The sequence below is a fragment of the Xenopus laevis genome, chromosome 2L, assembly GCF_017654675.1.
Source record: "Xenopus laevis strain J_2021 chromosome 2L, Xenopus_laevis_v10.1, whole genome shotgun sequence".
In the NCBI taxonomy this organism is placed as follows: Eukaryota; Metazoa; Chordata; class Amphibia; order Anura; family Pipidae; genus Xenopus; species Xenopus laevis.
This window is the reverse complement of record NC_054373.1, coordinates 137217624-137236928: the sequence shown is the minus strand read 5'-3', so window position 1 is coordinate 137236928 and position 19305 is coordinate 137217624. Positions and strand designations below refer to the sequence as shown.

The window sequence follows — 19305 nt, the reverse complement described above, 5'->3', positions numbered from 1 at the left end:
TTACTTTTTTTCAAGCAGCATTCATATATTTTACGTAATCCGTATCCACCGCTGTAGTTGTGTATACGTTGACTTTGTAGGCATTATTTGCACAGTGTTTTCTTCAACCCGCCATCTAGCTGTGTGTATTATCGTTTCCAGAAAAACCAACTGAGTTTTTGTTGTTGTTGTTGTTTTTTTAAAAATAATGCCAGGCAAAGGCAGGCCGCCACGCAGAGGCCGTGCTAGGGGCCGTGCTGCTATGCAATCCTGTGGCCCTAGCAAATTGCCCAGTTTTAAAAAGCCAATGACCCTGAACTCCCAAAATGCTGAAGAGGTAGTTGACTGGCTTACACAGCACACCCCATCCTCTACCGTTTCTAACTTTACCACAACATCCTCCTCATCCTCCACTGCTATGGCCACCCCACGTAACACTTCCTCCACCACCGGTGCCCCTTCTTCACTGGGGTCAGAGGAGTTATTTTCCCATGAGTTTCTTGAACTGAGTAATGCGCAACCATTATTGCCAGAAGAAGATGAAGGAGATGAGGACCTTACACCAGATTTAATTCTGGCAGAGAACACGATAGAGATGGACATAATGAGTGATGAGGAGGAGGTCCCCGCTGCTGCTTCCTTCTGTGATGTGTCAGAAGAAATTGATGCATCTGAGGAGAATGATGATGAGGAGATTGATGTTTTGTGGGTGCCTAGTAGAAGAGAGCAAGAGGAGGGTAGTTCAGATGGAGAGACGGAGAGTCAGAGAGGCAGTAGGAGAATAAGACTTAGAAGAAGCAGGGAGGACAGCCCGCAGGGATCAGTAGGGCAACAACATGTATCGGCACCTGTGTTCAGCCGGCCAACGCACCCGCCATTGCCGCCAATACCGCCAACTCCGCCAACTTCTACTGTTACCGCCAGATCGCACACTTCCAAAAAGTCAGCAGTGTGGGATTTTTTTAATGTGTGTGCCTCTGACAAAAGCATTGTAATTTGCAATGAGTGCAGTCAGAAACTGAGCCTTGGTAAGCCCAACAGCCACATAGGTACAACTTCTATGCGAAGGCACATGAGCGGCAAGCACAAAGCACTTTGGGAGCAACACCTCAAAGGCAACAGGCAAACTAAAAGCCACACTCCTTCTGGTCCAGCATCTTACTGCTCTACCTCTGCTCTCCTTGACCCGTCTGAACCACCCTCCACTCCGCCTTCCACCTTGACCACCTGTTCCCATTCCCAGTCATCTGCCACCAGCCAAGTTTCTGTGAAGGCCATGTTTGAGCGTAAGAAGCCAATGTCTGACTGTCACCCCCTTGCCCGGCGTCTGACAGCTGGCTTGTCTGCACTCTTAGCCCGCCAGCTTTTACCATACCAGCTGGTGGACTCTGAGGCCTTCCGCAAATTTGTAGCAATTGGGACACCGCAGTGGAAGGTACCCAGCCGCAATTTTTTTCTAAAAAGGGAATACCACACCTGTACCAACATGTGCAGAGCCAAGTTACCGCATCTCTGTCACTTAGTGTTGGGCCAAAGGTCCATATGACTACTGACGCATGGTCCTCCAAGCATGGTCAGGGCAGGTATGTCACCTACACTGCCCACTGGGTGAACTTGGTAATGGCTGGGAAGCAGGGAATGGGTAGCTCAACAACAACAGTGGAGTTGGTGTCACCGCCACGGATTGCACGCGGTTCTGCCACCACCTCTACTCCTCCATCGCTCTCTACCTCGTCTTCTTCTTCTTCTTACTCTGCTGCTGGGTCCTCCTTCTCCTCCTCCACACCTGTGCACCCCCAGCTCCCCCTAGGCTATTCGACGTGCCAGGTACGCCGTTGTCACGCTGTCTTGGGGATGACGTGCCTGGAAAGCAAAAACCATACCGGATCTGTACTCCTGTCATCTCTGCAGTCACAGGCCGATCGGTGGCTGACCCCACACCAACTGCAGATCGGAAAAGTGGTGTGTGACAATGGAAGCAATCTGTTGGCAGCGTTGAGACTAGGCAATTTAACACATGTGCCCTGCATGGCACATGTGTTAAATTTAATAGTCCAACGTTTTGTCTCCAAGTACCCAGGATTCCAGGACGTTCTCACCCAGTCCAGAAAGGTGTCGGCCCATTTCAGACGTTCCTACACAGCCATGGCACGCCTTGCTGACATTCAGCAGCGCTACAACATGCCAGTCAGGCGTTTGATTTCTGACAGCCAGACTCGCTGGAATTCAACGCTCCTTATGTTGGAACGTCTGCTGCAACAACAAAGGGCCGTCAACGAGTACCTTTTTGAACTGGGTGGTAGGACTGGATCTGCACAGCTGGGGATTTTTTTCCCCCGTTACTGGGTGCTTATGCGCGATGCCTGCAGGCTCATGCGACCTTTTGAAGAGGTGACAAATATGGTCAGTCGCACCGAAGGCACCATCAGCGACCTAATACCCTTCGCTTTCTTCCTGGAGCGTGCCGTGCGACGAGTGACAGATGAGGCTGTAGACCAGCGTGACGAGGAGCTGGAAGCGCACGATTTCTGGTCGGAATCACCAGAACGAACCCAGGCACCTGCTGCAACGCAGGGAGAGGTGCCAGAAGTGGAGTCAGAGGAGGAAGGTGGCTTTGTGGAGGAGGAGGAGGAGGACCAACAGGAGCAGGCTTCCCAGGGGGCTAGTGGTGACCTTTTGGGGACCCCTGGTCTTGTACGTGGCTGGGGGGAGGAGACCGTGGATGATGCAGTCCTTGATAATGAGGAAGCGGAGATGGATAGCTCTGCATCCAACCTTGTGAGAATGGGGTCTTTCATGCTGTCATGCCTGTTGAAGGACCCCCGTATCAAGAGGCTTAAGGAGAAGGACCTGTACTGGGTCGCAACGCTACTAGACCCTCGGTACAAGCATAAAGTGTCAGAAATGTTACCAACATACCACAAGTCCGAAAAGATGCGGCATTTACAAACCAGCCTGCAAAACATGTTGTACAATGCTTTTAAGGGTGATGTCACTTCAGGAACTCATCAACATTCCAGGGGCAGAGGTGCCAGTAATCCTGCCACGAGCACACCTGCAAGGACAAAGCCCTTTGGCCAGTCTGTAACGTCAGACATGCAAATGTTTTTCTGTCCAAGGCAGCGCCACAACCCTTCTGGATCCACCCTCAAAGAACGCCTCGACCGGCAGGTAGCGGACTACCTGGCATTAACTGCAGATATCGACACTCTGAGGAGCGATGAACCCCTGGACTACTGGGTGCGCAGGCTTGATCTGTGGCCAGAGCTGTCACAATTTGCCATGAACCTCTTGTCTTGCCCAGCCTCAAGTGTGCTCTCAGAAAGGACCTTCAGTGCAGCAGGAGGGATTGTAACTGAGAAGAGAACTCGCCTAGGTCACAAAAGTGTCGATTACCTGACCTTTATTAAAATGAATGAGGGGTGGATCTCGGAGGGTTACTGCACGCCGGAAGACTTGTTCTGACTTCTATGCAGCTGTCCTTCTCTTCAAGCCTCATGACTCCACACACAGCTGTCCTTTAGCGTCCTCCTCCTCCCTCCGCCACCGTTACAAACTAGGGTGCAAACCCTACTGGTTTAATTTTTTCTGGCCTCTGTGCTTCAGTGGCTGCAACCAAAAAAACTGGGCAAACAATGTCTACAAGGTCAACGTATGGCAAAAAATGACTATTTTCAGCATTTATATGGCATATTTTTTCTGGCAACTGTGCTTCAGTGGCTGCATCCAAAAAAATGCATATTTTCTGCATTTATATGGCATAATTTTTCTGGCCTCTGTGCTTCAGTGGCTGCAACCAAAAAAATGCATATTTTCTGCATTTATATGGCATAATTTTTCTGGCCTCTGTGCTTCAGTGGCTGCAACCAAAAAAATTTATATTTTCAGCATTTATATGGCATAATTTTTCTGGCAACTGTGCTTCAGTGGCTGCGACCAAAAAAATGACTATTTTCAGCATTTATATGGCATATTTTTTCTGGCCTCTGTGCTTCAGTGGCTGCGGCCAAAAAAACTGGGCAAACAATGCCTACAAGGTCAACGACGTTGACCTTGTAGGCATTGTTTGCCCAGTTTTTTTGGCCGCAGCCACTGAAGCACAGAGGCCAGAAAAAATATGCCATATAAATGCTGAAAATAGTCATTTTTTGCCATACGTTGACTCAACGTATATGGCAAAAAATGACTATTTTCAGCATTTATATGGCATATTTTTTCTGGCAACTGTGCTTCAGTGGCTGCGACCAAAAAAATGCATATTTTCTGCATTTATATGGCATAATTTTTCTGGCCTCTGTGCTTCAGCGGCTGCAACCAAAAAAATTTATATTTTCAGCATTTATATGGCATAATTTTTCTGTCAACTGTGCTTCAGTGGCTGCGACCAAAAAAATGCATGTTTTCTGCATTTATATGGCATAATTTTTCTGGCCTCTGTGCTTCAGTGGCTGCAACCAAAAAAGTTTATATTTTCAGCATTTATATGGCATAATTTTTCTGTCAACTGTGCTTCAGTGGCTGCGACCAAAAAAATGCATATTTTCTGCATTTATATGGCATAATTTTTCTGGCCTCTGTGCTTCAGTGGCTGCAACCAAAAAAATTTATATTTTCAGCATTTATATGGCATAATTTTTCTGGCAACTGTGCTTCAGTGGCTGCGTCCAAAAAAACTGGGCAAACAATGTCTACAAGGTCAACGTATGGCGAAAAATGACTATTTTCAGCATTTATATGGCATATTTTTTCTGGCAACTGTGCTTCAGTGGCTGCGTCCAAAAAAACTGGGCAAACAATGCCTACAAGGTCAACGTATGGCAGTTGTTTAAAGAGAACAGTAGATTACTAGCCAGCAAAGCTACCTAAGCTAAAATGTCCCTCAAATCCCTGCAGACTTCTGTCCCTCCAATACAGAGCAGTATCAAGCAGATTACTAGCCAGCAAACTTACTATCATCTGTCCCTGAAATCACTAACAGCTCTCCCCCTACACTATCTCTTCCAAGCACACACAGGCAGATTTTTCAGATACATTTTTGCCCTTGATCCCCCTCTGGCATGCCACTGTCCAGGTCGTTGCACCCTTTAAACAACTTTAAAATCATTTTTCTGGCCAGAAATGTCTTTTCTAGATGTTAAAGTTCGCCTTCCCATTGAAGTCTATGGGGTTCGCGAACCGTTCGCGAACCGCTCGCGTTTTTGCGCAAGTTCGCGAATATGTTCGCGAACTTTTTTTCCGACGTTCGCTACATCCCTAAATAAATGTTAAAAAACAACAATACAGAAATGACGAGAGCATTGCAGCAGAGGCTAAGACTAACCACAAAAAGTACATTAATAGTAAAAATACTGCTTCCTAAACTAAGGGCTGTTGGGCTTAATGATAATGTTTGCACATGGATAGGAAAATGGCTACAGAGGATGGTTGTTAATGGTACATTCTCTGCTTGAAGTTGGGTCCCTCAGGGTTCTATATTGGGCCCACTTTTATTTAACTTGTTCATTTATGACTTAGGGGAAGGTATTGTAAGTAATGCATTGGTGTTTGCAGATGACACAAAACAAGGAATCACAGGAACACTGAACTTGGAACAAGGAATCATGGGAACACTGAACTTGGAACAAGGAATCACAGGAACACTGAACTTGGAACAAGGAATCACAGGAGCAAACAGATTCAAACACCTTCACATTACAATCAATGACCCAGCCCTGAGCAAATGGTTTATAAGGGCAAATGAGGGAAAATGAGGAGGGAGGAGACCAGGGAGGAGACACATGAGGAAAACAAGGAGGGAGAAGACCAGGGAGGAGACAAACTAGAAACAGACAAAATACAGAACAACAATAATACAGGATCACTCGGTAAATGCACCAACTGTGCACTGAAAGTCCAGTATCTCCAGTCCCAAGTGTTCAAATCCTGGTTTGTCCTTACAGAATGCTTCCTTATGTCCCTTTCTGAGTCTGCTATGGACAACGCATTGGACCAAACATTGGCATAAAACCTTCTAGTAGATGGCGCTAATGAATCAGATACCATCTGTATCAGTTCCCCAAAACAATACTCTATATGTAGACTGGCACTGCCCTAATGTACTTCTGGTAGCCAAAAAAAGCCATTGGGATTACTTTAGTAACTAAAACCAGGTGCCCCACCAGAGACTGTAGTTGTTTTAATATCACTTTCTTAGCACTTTTTGCCCTGTATACCAGGTTGACTGGTTTCGTTTTTCCTGTTGAAGCCTGGTACCACAAACAAGAAGTTGCCCAGGAGCATAGAGACCACCACCACTTCCTTACATGTCACCCACTGTAAGAACAAGCAAAGAAATAATTCCAGGATATGGAATACCTCTTTGGGAGGAACTTATCTACCAGCCCAGCAGGTGGCAACTTGCTGGTTGGACAGAGAGTAGTTGATAGGCAGAATCAATGTTTGCTTTTGTGAGAAAGGCTCCCAAGTCTTGTCAAAGAAGGCTTAATGAACTCTGGACTCTTCCTTGTCCATACCGCCTGAAGTACCTTTTAGTAATATAAGTTGGTAAATTAGCCAAATTTTTCTTGCTTCCTTTTTTGGGCCCATGATGACACCCTGATGTTATGATAGGGTGGCTGATCAGATAGTCTAGCCATCCTTCCTGCGGCAACTTCCTTTTGAAAATTTTCAAATACTATGTGGCTCTGGCTAAGAACAAATCTTAAGTGGGCTCTGTGCTCTGAGCAAATGTATCCAAAAGCTATGGAGTCCCTATTGTTGGGGTATACTCTTAACCATGGGAGCAACCATTTTGTCCAAATGCATTAAAGTCAATGGGCGTCTGAATAATCTTGACGCACGACATTTTTTATGCACACGACAATTCTGATGCCCAACAATTTGTTTTGTTGTGACAATTTTTTTGCCAGCGAATTTTCACCACAGTTTTGTGAAAACATTTGCGTACAGTGAAATTTGGAAATTCACTGCAAATCCATGTCTGGCAAATAAATTTGTCCATCACTAGTGATGGAGGACTTTGTCCCATTTCGATATGCTGAAAAATTCTAGAATTTCCTGCGAATTTCATTTCATTTTTTCAATTTCATTTTACGCCCGCATCAATTTTGACACCCACATAAATTTTTACGCCAGCGTTAAAGTCAGTGGGTGTCTGAATAATGTTGACGCATGACGGTTTTGATGTGATCGACTTTTCTGCCGTGTGTCCAAAATTGTTTTGACGCCAGGCAATTTTCATAGCAGTTTTGCGAAAATTCGCCTGGGAATTTATTTGCCCATCACTACCGATCAATAGTCCTCAGCAACGTATTGCTGTGTGGGCCCGCAACAGAAGGTTCATACAAATGACACTTTGTGTACCACCTGCAATGGCTCTTGCTGAAGGGGTTGTTCACCTCTGAGTTAACTTCTAGTGTGATGTAGAGAGTGCTATTCTGAGACCATTTGCAATGTGCTTTCATTTTTTATTATTTGTGGTTTCTGAGTTATTTTGCTTTTTATTCAGAAGTTAGCCTGTTTAAAGTTTCAGCAATCTGTTTGCTAGGGTCCAAATTACCCTAGCAACCAAGCATTTATTTGAAGAGACTATGAGAAACTTGACAATTTCAGGTTCTTGAAAAACTGGCCTAACTTGAATCACTAAAAAGTTATGCATTAAACCATATTTTGATGTAAGAGAACAGAAGATGATGGGACGTTTAGTCATATTGTAGTTAATAGGACCAAATAGGATGTAAGAGAACAGAGGATAATGCGAAATGTAGTCATTTTGTTGTTGAAAGGACCAAATCGGATGTAAGAGAACAGAGGATAATGGGAAATGTAGTCATTTTGGAGTTAATAAGAAAGAATGAAATGTAAGAGAACAGGTTGATGAGAAAAGTAGTCTTTTTTGTAGTTAATAAAATATAATGGGATGTAATAGAAAAAGGATTATGGGAAATGTAGTCATCTTTTCTTTTAGAAGAACAGAGGATGAATGGAAATGTAGTAATTTTGCAGTTAATAGGACAGAAAGGAATGCACCATAGTAGAGGATGATTTTGTAGTTAACTGGACAGAATAGGATGTAAGATAACAAAGGATTATGGGAAATGTAGTCATATTTCTTTAATAGGCCAGACAAGGGTTTAAAGGGTTGGTTCACCTTTGAGTTAACTTTGAGTATGATGCAGAGAGCGATATTCTGAGATAATTTGCAATTGGTTTTTATTCTTTATTATTTGTGGTTTTTGAGTTATTAGCTTTTTATTCAGTAGCTCTCCAGTTTTCAATTTCAGCAATCTGGTTGCTAGGGTTAAAGTTACCCTAGCAACCATGCACTGACTTGAATAAGAGACTGAAATATGAATAGGAGAGGGTCTGAATAGAAATATGAGTAATACAAAGTAGCAATAACAATACATCTGTAGCCTTACAGGACATTTGTTTTTAGATGGGATCAGTGACCCCCAATCTAAAGCTGGAAAGTCAGAAGTAGAAGGCAAATTATTAAAAAACTATAAGAAAAAAATACTGAAGACCAGTTGAAAAGTTGCTTAGAATTGGTGATTCTATAACATACTAAGGGGCAGATTTATCAAGGGTCGAATTTCGAAGTAAAAATTACTACGAAATTCGACCATCGAATTAAAATACTTCAACTTCGAATATCAAAGTCGAAGGATTTTCTTACCGAATTTGGCAATCGAACGATCGAAATAAAATCGTTGGATCGTACGATTAAATTGTTTGGATCGAACGATTTGAATTTGGCGAAGTATTGAAGTCGAAGTTTTTTTAAAGAGACAGTACTTTGATTATCGAATGGTCGGATATTCAAACAATTTTTACTTCAAATCGAAGTAAATTCAAAGTCATAGTATCCTATTCGATGGTCGAAGTATCCAAAAAATTACTTAGAATTTCGAATTTTTTTACTTCGGAAATTCCCTCGAATCCACTTCGACCCTTGATAAATCTGCCCCTAAGAGTTAAGTGGAAGGTGAACAACCCCTTAAAGAGAACAGAGGCTGATAGAAATGTAGTTATTTTGTAGTTAACAGGACAGAATATAATGCTAGACAGCAGAGGATGATGGGAATTGTAGTCATTTGTGTAGTTACTTGGGCAGAATATAATGCTAGACAGCAGAGGATGATGGGAAATGTAGTAAAGCGAAAAAAAGGGAAAGCTGCTAAGGGCTACTATTACACTGTGAAGAAAAGGCGGATGGGAAAGCACAAGTAATGTGCACCGCTGAAGGCAAATGCGCACAATGCATTGATGGACACTTTTAGCAGAAACCAATTGCAGAAGCTGGGGGTATTTACCATGTTTGCGCTAGACTCAGCATGCTCGGTGGTTAGCAACCACGCAATTGCACTTGTGCTTGTAAATGAGCCCGCCTTTAATGAGAAGAACGTGTCTTTGGCACAAGACACCAGACTAACACCCAGACGTGAAAAAGAGACTGTCAGTGTGACTGCGCTATAGAAGACACAGCACATGAAGCACAGCGCTTCCCCTGTCACATTGTTACTGTCTCAGCCCTAACAGATCTAATCAATGACACAAAGCCTCTGAATCTTACTCCCGCCCCTAATGCCCAGACTTACTGTATTATTGGAGAGTCTCCAAGGGAGGCGGGTTTGCTAGGCGGGCCCTGATTGGTTGGCTGTTGAACAGTGTCAATGTTTAAGCAGCAGCGTGAGGTGAATAGAGTCAGTCTGTAAAGAGGCAGCATTCGGGCTGTGGGCTGGGAGAGGGAGAGAGAGAGAGCTCTGCAGGATTCCAAGGGATTAAAGCCAACGCTCAACTGTTGAATTGCAGAAAGTGCTGCTTCATTGCGAATGGATGTACTGCTTCTGGATTCTTTGTGTCTCTTTTTCCTTTACCAAAAGACGCTGGGCTTGAATCTCTTGTGACAGCTGCAATGAGCCAGCCGAGGAAAAGGCAAAGGCTGTCAGCAAGTCTCCAGTTATCTGCGCTGCCTTGTGAAGAGCCATGAAGGGAACACAGTGGAAGTGATTAGGAGCTGTCCGTGGTGCTGTGGATGTGACACACTGCTTTTTTTTCCCCATCCCTCTCATGTGGACATAGAGTGCGCCTTCTTTGCACTGGCTCTGGGGAACAGGCAGCAGGATTCATACAGTTCATGAGTACAGCTCCTCTGCTGCTCTCTGACGGTAAGGTGAGATGTGCAGCCCTAGCCTTACTGGGAGAGACTGCCCTCCAGCTTAGCTTCTACTCACTCATAACATCCTTATGGGCAAACCAAGGCTGCTGGGAGTCATAGTTAAATATCAGCTTGAAAACTGTAGCTTGAATCTTCCTGCACACTCACCACTGCCCCTTAGGGCCCTTCCCATATTATATAGTACAAGCATACATGTTGGATATTGTCTGTACTTACATCAGGGAGGTCCTGTTTGCAGCCTTCCAACATGTTCCCCCTCTTCTTTATTTCTGGCCCTGACAGGGAAGACGCTACCCATAACTCCCTCGAGCTGTGGTTCAGCTACAACTCCCAGCATCCTCACGAACAACCAAAGTGGGGTGGAAAAAAACGTAGTTGGTGGCATCTCACTGAACATTTCACTGTTGTATTTCATCGTGGTCGCAGGCAGAAATAACCGGCAGCTCTTCTAAGGTTTTTGAACTACAGGTCCCAGCATTGGCTCTGTCAGTGGGCTAATGGGAGTTGTAGTCTAACAACCTGTAGAGGGCTGCCCATCTTCGGCATGTTACGTTTTTTTTTTCCTCTCTTTCTGAATGTGACTCATGCAGCTATTAAAGCATCTGCATTCTGCATGTGTCATTCCGAGATATTAAGGGCCAACTGCGGACAGATATATTTTCATATGTCCTTTGCTTATGAATTACTTTCAGTAAAGAAGCAACTCCCATTAGTAATAATAATAATCCAGTTAACCTATTAAATGTATTTAAGATGGAGCAAGAGCTTTTGCAATCCAACTATAGCATAATGCTGCTTTTATTTACACCAACCAGTCGCCGACCACAACGAGGTAATGTAATGCTCTGTTATATCACAAAGTGTTAATAGCCCCCTTATGACAAGACATCATTTGCTATACCTTTTGCTCTATCTGCATCTCCCCCCCATATTTGCTAGGGCATTTAACGCTACATCTAGCTGCAATGCTTGGAGCACATAGGTTTGTTCATGTAACTGTGTTATCTTTAAAATAAATGGCAAGCATATTTGTAAATCCGGCAGCTGGCTTCTCTTTCATGCAGTCCTCCCTTACCAGTGCCACTTCTTCATTCAGCCATGCTCTGCCTGTTGATTTGATCTTCATGCATGAAGATGTCCTAGCTACTGTTTAAATACAATTCCCAGCATTCACCGACAGCCAAAGGCTACCTAGTATATATTTTATCAACAGTGCAGTAAAATGCTTTGGCCATAAGCTAATGGAAATTGACTTTGGCATTCTAATAGTGGATGTCAAGGCTGCAAATATAAACACCCAGTGCTCTTGATAAATGATGCCACATTGGATGATTCAAATTAAAAATGTTTAGAATCAAAGGCCTGTGCATTCATTTTCAAGAAGCATTTTTTTATTTTAAAGATTGGTTCTGTGTGAAATAAACATTGCGATCAGCTTCTGAATTGGTGTTCATTGCAAGTCATGGAACAGAACGAACATGTTGATGCAGTTTATGCAGCATTCTCTTCATGCAAGGTTTATTCTTATGAAAATGGCCTTTAATATTTTAAAAGGCATCAGTGACTTAGCAAGGCTGTTAAGAATTGTGTTTGAAGCAGAAACAATTCCTGATTTAACCCTGCTAGCCTTGTCTGCTATGGTCCATTTGCTGCCTATCTAACTGCAGGTGTCTTTGAATCAACAGGTTCACAGAACTGAACTGGGAAAGAAGAGAAACAAACAGAAGGAAAACCTTTACCAACGTATCTGGGGATGTACCTTTCCATCTTGTTGTTGTTATTTCTATGGGCACCCGCCCTGACTTTAAAAAACTTAAATTATTCTGTGCCAGATGAGGTGGGAGCTGGAACTCTCATAGGCAACATCAGCAAAGATGCAAAGCTTGGCATTCCAGAAAGGGGTAGAAAATCAAACTTCAGAGTTCTGGAAAATTCTGCACCTCACTTACTGGATGTGGATCAGGATAGTGGGGTTTTGTACACAAAACAACGGATTGACCGTGAAATCCTGTGCCGAAGAAATCCAAAATGTCAACTTTCCTTGGAGGTATTTGCTAATGATAAAGAAATATGTATGATCAAAGTCGATATTCTGGACATCAATGACAATTCCCCTAACTTCCCCTCTGAGCAAATTGACATAGATATTTCAGAAAATGCATCTCCTGGGACAAGATTTCCACTTACCAGTGCCCATGATCCCGATGCTGGTGAAAATGGCCTAAAAACCTATGTGATAACACGTGATGATTATGGTTTATTCTCTTTAGATGTGAAATCAAGAGGTGATGGAACAAAGTTTCCTGAGTTAGTCATTCAAAAAGAACTGGATAGAGAAGAACAAAGCCATCATAAACTAATTTTGACAGCTTTTGATGGAGGGGATCCTCCCAGATCAGCAACCATTCAAATAAATGTCAAAGTAATTGATTCCAACGATAACAGCCCTGTTTTCGAGGCACCTTCTTATATGGTGGAAATACCAGAAAACTCACCATTAGGTAGAGTTGTGATTGATCTAAATGCCACCGATGCAGATGAAGGCTCTAATGGGGAGGTGGTATATTCTTTTAGCGGCTATGCCCCTGACAGAATACGAGAGCTTTTCTCAATTGACTCCAAAACAGGTATAATTCAAGTTAGAGGCAATTTAGACTATGAGGAAAATGGACTGATTGAAATTGATGTACAAGCACGCGATCTAGGCCCAAATCCGATCCCTAAACACTGCAAAGTTACTGTTAAAGTAATTGACAAGAATGATAATTCTCCATCTATTAGTTTTGTATCAGTGCGCCAAGGAGCAATTAGCGAGGCTGCACCCCCTGGCACAGTTATTGCCTTAGTCCGGGTCACTGACAAGGATTCAGGTAAAAATGGACAGCTAATATGCCGGGTTCTTGGTAATGTGCCTTTCAAACTAGAAGAAAATTATGATAATTTATATACTGTTGTAACAGACAGACCTCTTGATCGTGAAATACAGGATGAATATAATGTCACGATAATCGCCAGGGATAATGGAAGTCCGCCATTAAATTCCACAAAATCTTTTTCCGTTAAAATTTTAGATGAAAACGATAACCCTCCCCACTTCACCAAAGCTATGTATGTATTGCAAGTATCAGAAAATAACATTCCAGGGGAATACTTAGGTTCTGTCCTGGCACAAGATCCAGACTTGGGACATAATGGTACTGTGTCTTATTCAATATTGCCATCTCATGTTGGTGATGTTTTAATTTACACTTTTGTCTCTGTCAATCCTACTAACGGTGCAATTTATGCTCTTCGATCCTTCAATTATGAGCAAACAAAATATTTTGAATTTAAAGTCCTTGCAAAAGATTCAGGATCCCCTCATCTGGAAAGTAATGCTACAGTGAGGGTCAGTGTACTAGATGTCAATGACAATGCACCAGTCATTTGTTTGCCTACCTTACAGAATGATACAGCAGAGATTCATGTACCCAGAAATGTTGGTGTGGGGTATCTTGTCACCACAGTCAGAGCAATGGACAATGACTTTGGAGAAAGTGGAAGATTGACATATGAAATTGTATATGGGAATGAAGAACACCTCTTTGAAATAGATCCAGTGACAGGAGAGCTCAAAACACTTACACCATATTGGGATGAAATTTCTCCAGTAGTAGAGCTTGTGATCAAAGTGAATGATAACGGCAAACCATCACTTTCAGCTGTGGCCAAGCTCATCATAAAATCTTACAGTGGATCTCTACCTGAAGGAGAGCCTAGAGTCAATGGGAAACAGAACCAATGGGATATGTCTTTGCCTCTTATAGTTACATTGAGCACAATTTCAATCATTCTGCTGGCTGCAATGATAACAATAGTTGTCAAATGTAAGAGAGAAAACAAGGAAATCAGAACATATAACTGTAGAATTGCAGAGTACAGCCACCCCCAATTAGGGAAAAGTAAGAAGAAAAAAATAAACAAGAATGACATTATGCTTGTGCAAAGTGAAGTGGAGGAGAGAAATGCCATGAATGTAATGAACGTTGTAAGCAGTCCATCACTTGCTACATCACCAATGTATTTTGATTACCAAACCAGGTTGCCTCTAAGTTCTCCACGTTCAGAAGTGATGTACCTGAAGCCTACATCAAATAATCTGACTGTTCCTCAAGGCCATGTTGGATGCCAAAACAGTTTTACTGGTCCAGTGAGCAATTCGACTGAGGCAAACCCCAACCGGATGTCTATTATTCAGGTATGAGATCTTTAAAATGCTTTTATAATTATTGTTATATCATCTAGCTTGTGCCAAGAATAACATCACTTTAAGTTTCTTATTGGGAAAATCAAATCTATAGTTCACAGAGCACAGGGAAATGCACCTTTATGATTCACTTGAAAAATATTTTCATTGACCAGTAGGTTTTGAAAGGTTTTGCTGGTCATTGTGTTTCAAGTTCTCATTACTGCTGGCTACAAATAAACAGCATATTTCTTTGTAAACCACAGAGACCATGACATTTGATTTTTTGAAGGTGAAAGTCTAAGCATTTAGAGGTATGTGTTGTGAAAAACTATAGCATCTTTAAGCATATTAGGTTTTTTTTTCTTTCCTGCAGCTGTGTCCAACGTCAGTTGCCTTGTATTTACTTTCCTATAGCACAGACAAAAATAACAATCATTTGACTAGGTTTAGATATTTGAATGTAATTCCATATAGCAGAAACAAAAACACAGTCTGAGTCTGGCTGACAGTAGTGATTGGCTGATAACTGTCAGTCCTGCTTATTCAAGCTGTCATAGGCATTTAACGTTCTGGTGCTAGTTTTGATTCAGTACAATTATTTTAATTACTGAGCCATTATGTGGTGGATATGGGTGGATATGCAGTCAAGACATTTGGAATTTGTCTGGTTTCAGGTTACATATGTCTGCTAGAACATGGCTTTCAAGCATTCAGAGACAATTTTACATGTCGGAGTCAATCACATTATCACAGTCTCTTGCAAAGGTCCATCCACCCCCTCCCAAATCTATTGATTTTAACATTTACGGGCTTTTAGGGCATCCAGTTCCCTTATGTTACATGCAAAATGCCATGTTTCTAGATCTGCAGCAGAATCTCAAGTGTACTGTTATTTACATAAGTCCTTATAAATCATTTATACTTTTCTTTATTTTTCAAATGTCTCGTGGGCCTTTATGATATAAATATCATGGAGAATAGCCATGCAAGGGATATCTCTTTGCACATACTGTAGATTGTTAAATTCAATCCTCTAATCCTTTGTACAAAAATGAAGGCAAATCAAATTTAGCCATATTCATTAAAATAAAATATTGCTTTGGATGTTATGTATCTGCCTTCTGAAGTGCCAAGGCAAAATGCTATGAATGTAGACTGTACTTCATTATTACAGAAGTGTGTTTAAGATCTATGGCATGCTACTTAGATTGCAGAAGTCAGAGACGTATGCACCCAATATAGATTTCAGTGCACAAATCATGTTTTTTTTTTTTTTTTTACTGGAAAGACTGTGCATAGTCATTGAGTTTCTTCTCAGTTATTAATTTAATCCTAGATATGGGATTTGTGACTTATTGGTGTTATTGATCTTTATGAGAGCTATGGCTGGACTGATGGTGATGCATTACCTTCATGATGTACTTCCTTGTATGTGTAAACATTATAACTCAGTGTATTAATCTAGTACTGTGTTTGCTGTACCTGTTTTGCAAGCACTTCAAATTTGAATGTAATGGACAGCTAACAGGTCAGCATTTGGTGTCAATATACACGATCCTTGATTATCAACCAGAGCGTCATTACTCTTACTCATGCAGTTGAATAGCCTGTACATTCTGGGGCAGCCAGTTCTTTACAGTCCTTAGATGCTACCTATTTTTAATGACTGAGTTTTCATTTTTAGTTTGATATATTTTGCCATTTTGATTTTATAAAACTCATCAAAAGGTTAGTGTGTGTTTGTGCACATTCTTAATGTGCTCTATGAGCAATTTTGAAAATAATCCTCTTTGGTTTAAGGTTGGTGCACTTTTAGATTTTGGTCTCCAATACAGCACAGTAGAATTACATCTTCAAATACTCCAAATTAATACCATATAACAGGAATGCCCACCTGTAGACCCAGCTATTTATCCACAGCTATAAAATATTTTTACCAATATGCTAGTGGCAGGTGTCCCCTAGCTGTCTTATTGGCATTTTCTGTACAAGACTGCTATTAATCTCCCAGTTTGTACTATTACTGTATTGTGAGAATACATACAAAACACTGTTGCAATACATTGAATTTGTTACATGTACATAAAAAACAATTCAGATCAAAAAAAATTTCATTTTGGGATAGATGGTCTCATACAATTATATAACCAATGCAAATTGATCACTATAACATAATGTTTGCCTCTTTCCTCCTTTTTTCTGTTATTAGAGATGGAGTCAGCTTTGTATATAAATGCTAGGTATATTTAGAAAGGAGACTAGGGAGGGGGTGTATGGTCTCAAAGGTGTGGTATTACATTATTTATTTGCTAAGCCTTTAAAATATAGGTCTTTTAAGGATTTAAACAAAAGTGTTTTCCTCTACTTTGTGGAATTACTAAAATGGAAGAGTTTGTATAATGTCATAAATTATCCAAGAACTCAACTTAAAACATAAATGTTTTTTTTTCTATTTTTTATGTGTCTTCTTCTCTAATGTGTACCTTGTAGGAGCTGCCACTGCACTAAATAAGGGGAGGATTTATATGTTTTTCATATACTCTTTTAAACACTAGTATATATGGTTGTTCACCAAATATATACAGTGAACCACTTCTTCTTTTATGATACTAACATGAATCCTGTGATAAATAGTAGAGCATAGTTAGTGTTGACATTTATAATGTTAGTACAAAAGTAACCTGGCTTATTTGAATTTTTATAGAATTTTGTTCTAATTAGTTTGGTTTCTAGGACTGTAACATCAATCAAATTGCTTAAATAATGTTAAAGGTTGCACTAGTTAAGATGCAAATCAACAGATTAACCTATCAGCCTATCTAAATTATCATGATTTCTGTATAAAAAAGTTATTTGTGCCAGTTATAGCCAGGTTCTACCTTGATTCTTCATAAATGGGGTTACCAACTGAATTGCATCCAACTGCGCATCCCTACCTATGGAAGTCATGATTATCATTTATTCTGTTTATATTCTTTATATATGTATACATAGATTTTTTGGTCCTAACATATGACTCTATCTAGATGCAAATATTTTAAATTATTTTCTGGAATTGCTTCCTTTATTTTTATATATTCTTTACAGTCAAGTAGTTTGCTTATGGACTATAAAGTAATAGTGTATCTAGCAGTATCTATATTATCTATACTAGGATAATTACACAGTTATAGTTTGACAGATGTCACCAGATTTACATAAAATACGGTAAAATCTGCCTTTTTGTTTTTTGTACTGATTCCATAATTTAATTTATTTTGGGGAGTGGGGGAAATTACACAACACGGCCATTTTTCAAACACCATAAACCATTTTGATTCTGCGAATTGCACTGATGTGCTGGAAATTGCTTTGCTGCAGTCAACATTAAAGACCTATATTCCTGTTGAAAGAAACAGAGAGGGTCTTGCTACAAAAGCTTTCAGGGCACAATAATAACATTATCATTTGTTATTTCATTGTCTAGCAGAAAGGGTTAATAACCTTTTTAGCAGTTAATAACAGCTCTGTGTAAAATAGATGGCATTATTACCTCTTTTTTGCCTTATGTATGTAATAAGGGATTTTAAAGCTGTGGAAGTTGGTTAGGTAATGCTCAGTGTTCCATGTTACAGTTTAACCTCTGTGCTGAGGTTACACACAAAATGCTAGAGCTAAATGCTAAAGCTGTGTAACTGATAAAAATGATTTACTGGGCATCAACATGTCAGTCAAATGCTGGTTAGGTCCACTGCAGAAAAGGTTTTAATTACAATGGCCATTGGCATAAATCAGTTTAAACTTAATTCAGTAAGGCCATTTTTTAATAATATGCCCTAAGATTATGATATTTTAATTCAAGGGTAGCTAACCAGTTGCTCAATAACTAGAGAGCTACCTATTGGTTTTCTGCATTTTACATTGATTATTGTACAAATTAACATGGTGAGAAAATCAGGCTTTGTTATGGCACATTCAACTTTAAATGGAAATTATTTTTTTGATCTCCTAACACACCATCTTAAAACACAACAAGATGTGTCATGACACAACAAGATGTGTATACAATAATATACAAATATCAATTAGAGAGGCCTGCAGGGCATTTATCTGACTTCATTTTTATAGAGGTAAAACAGTTACAGCTCCTAGGAATTAGAATTGGTCTAAGCACATGCAAGTGCAGCTATTTTTTTTTATTAAAGTCAAATTGGACAAGTATCTGCAATCTGTGACCTTCAACAATTTTGAACTACAGTTCCCAGCAACCCATCTTAAATGGGTTATAGTACAATTTGATTGCCTAATATCAGTGGTTATAGCACTGGAAGTAGGGAAAGGTATCTTACCATTAGATGCAATGGCAAAAAGCAGTTGTTACCTTATAATGCATAGAAACACAGTAGCTGTGATTAAAATGCTTTGTTTGTCTAAGGTATCTGCTTGGAGCTATAGCTTATAAACAGCTAGAAGACTGAAGGCTGGGTGTATCTGATCTAAACTGAACATTGAAGTTATACCAGCTGAAATATGCTATTTGAAAGAAAAAAAAAAAAAAAAAAAATATATATATATAATATAATTACAATAAATAGAATCCATTTTATACACAGTTAGATACTGACAATCAGTTTAGGTTGTCACTGTGTAAACAAACAGAATGTACTGTAATTTATTATATATGGTTGTACTTTTATTCTTCATTTTATTTCATCAAATACATACAAATAACAAAAAGGGAATGTATGTGTGACTGAGAGTTATTAGCCTGTTGATTTTTTCCAAGTGAATCTTTGGGTGTTTTTATAAAAGCCATATATCCAGCTTGTTGTTCATATATTTTTTGTATTGTTTAATGCTTAAATAAACAATGGCATAAGTAACAACAATATCTCATATTGCTATCGGATTGTAAATGAAATTAGCTGGGCCTTGTTGC

The 19305-nt window shown here is 40.4% G+C and overlaps 1 protein-coding gene across 4 annotated transcripts in view; it reads left to right on the top strand.

Annotated features, from left to right (window-relative positions):
- The first annotated feature begins 9664 nt into the window (after positions 1 to 9664).
- Positions 9665 to 19305, top strand: part of pcdh17.L (protocadherin 17 L homeolog) — a 95347-nt gene continuing 85706 nt past the window's right edge. For 2 of the 4 annotated variants that reach the window (XM_041582458.1, XM_041582460.1), the window contains exons 1-2: positions 9665 to 10148; positions 11845 to 14396. In XM_041582458.1, coding sequence (XP_041438392.1) covers positions 11913 to 14396 — 2484 coding nt within the window. In that variant the 5' untranslated portion in view covers positions 9665 to 10148; positions 11845 to 11912. Of the gene's footprint in view, positions 10154 to 11844; positions 14397 to 19305 lie in introns of all 4 variants that reach the window. The other 2 variants (XM_041582457.1, XM_018247301.2) reach the window with 2 other exon arrangements.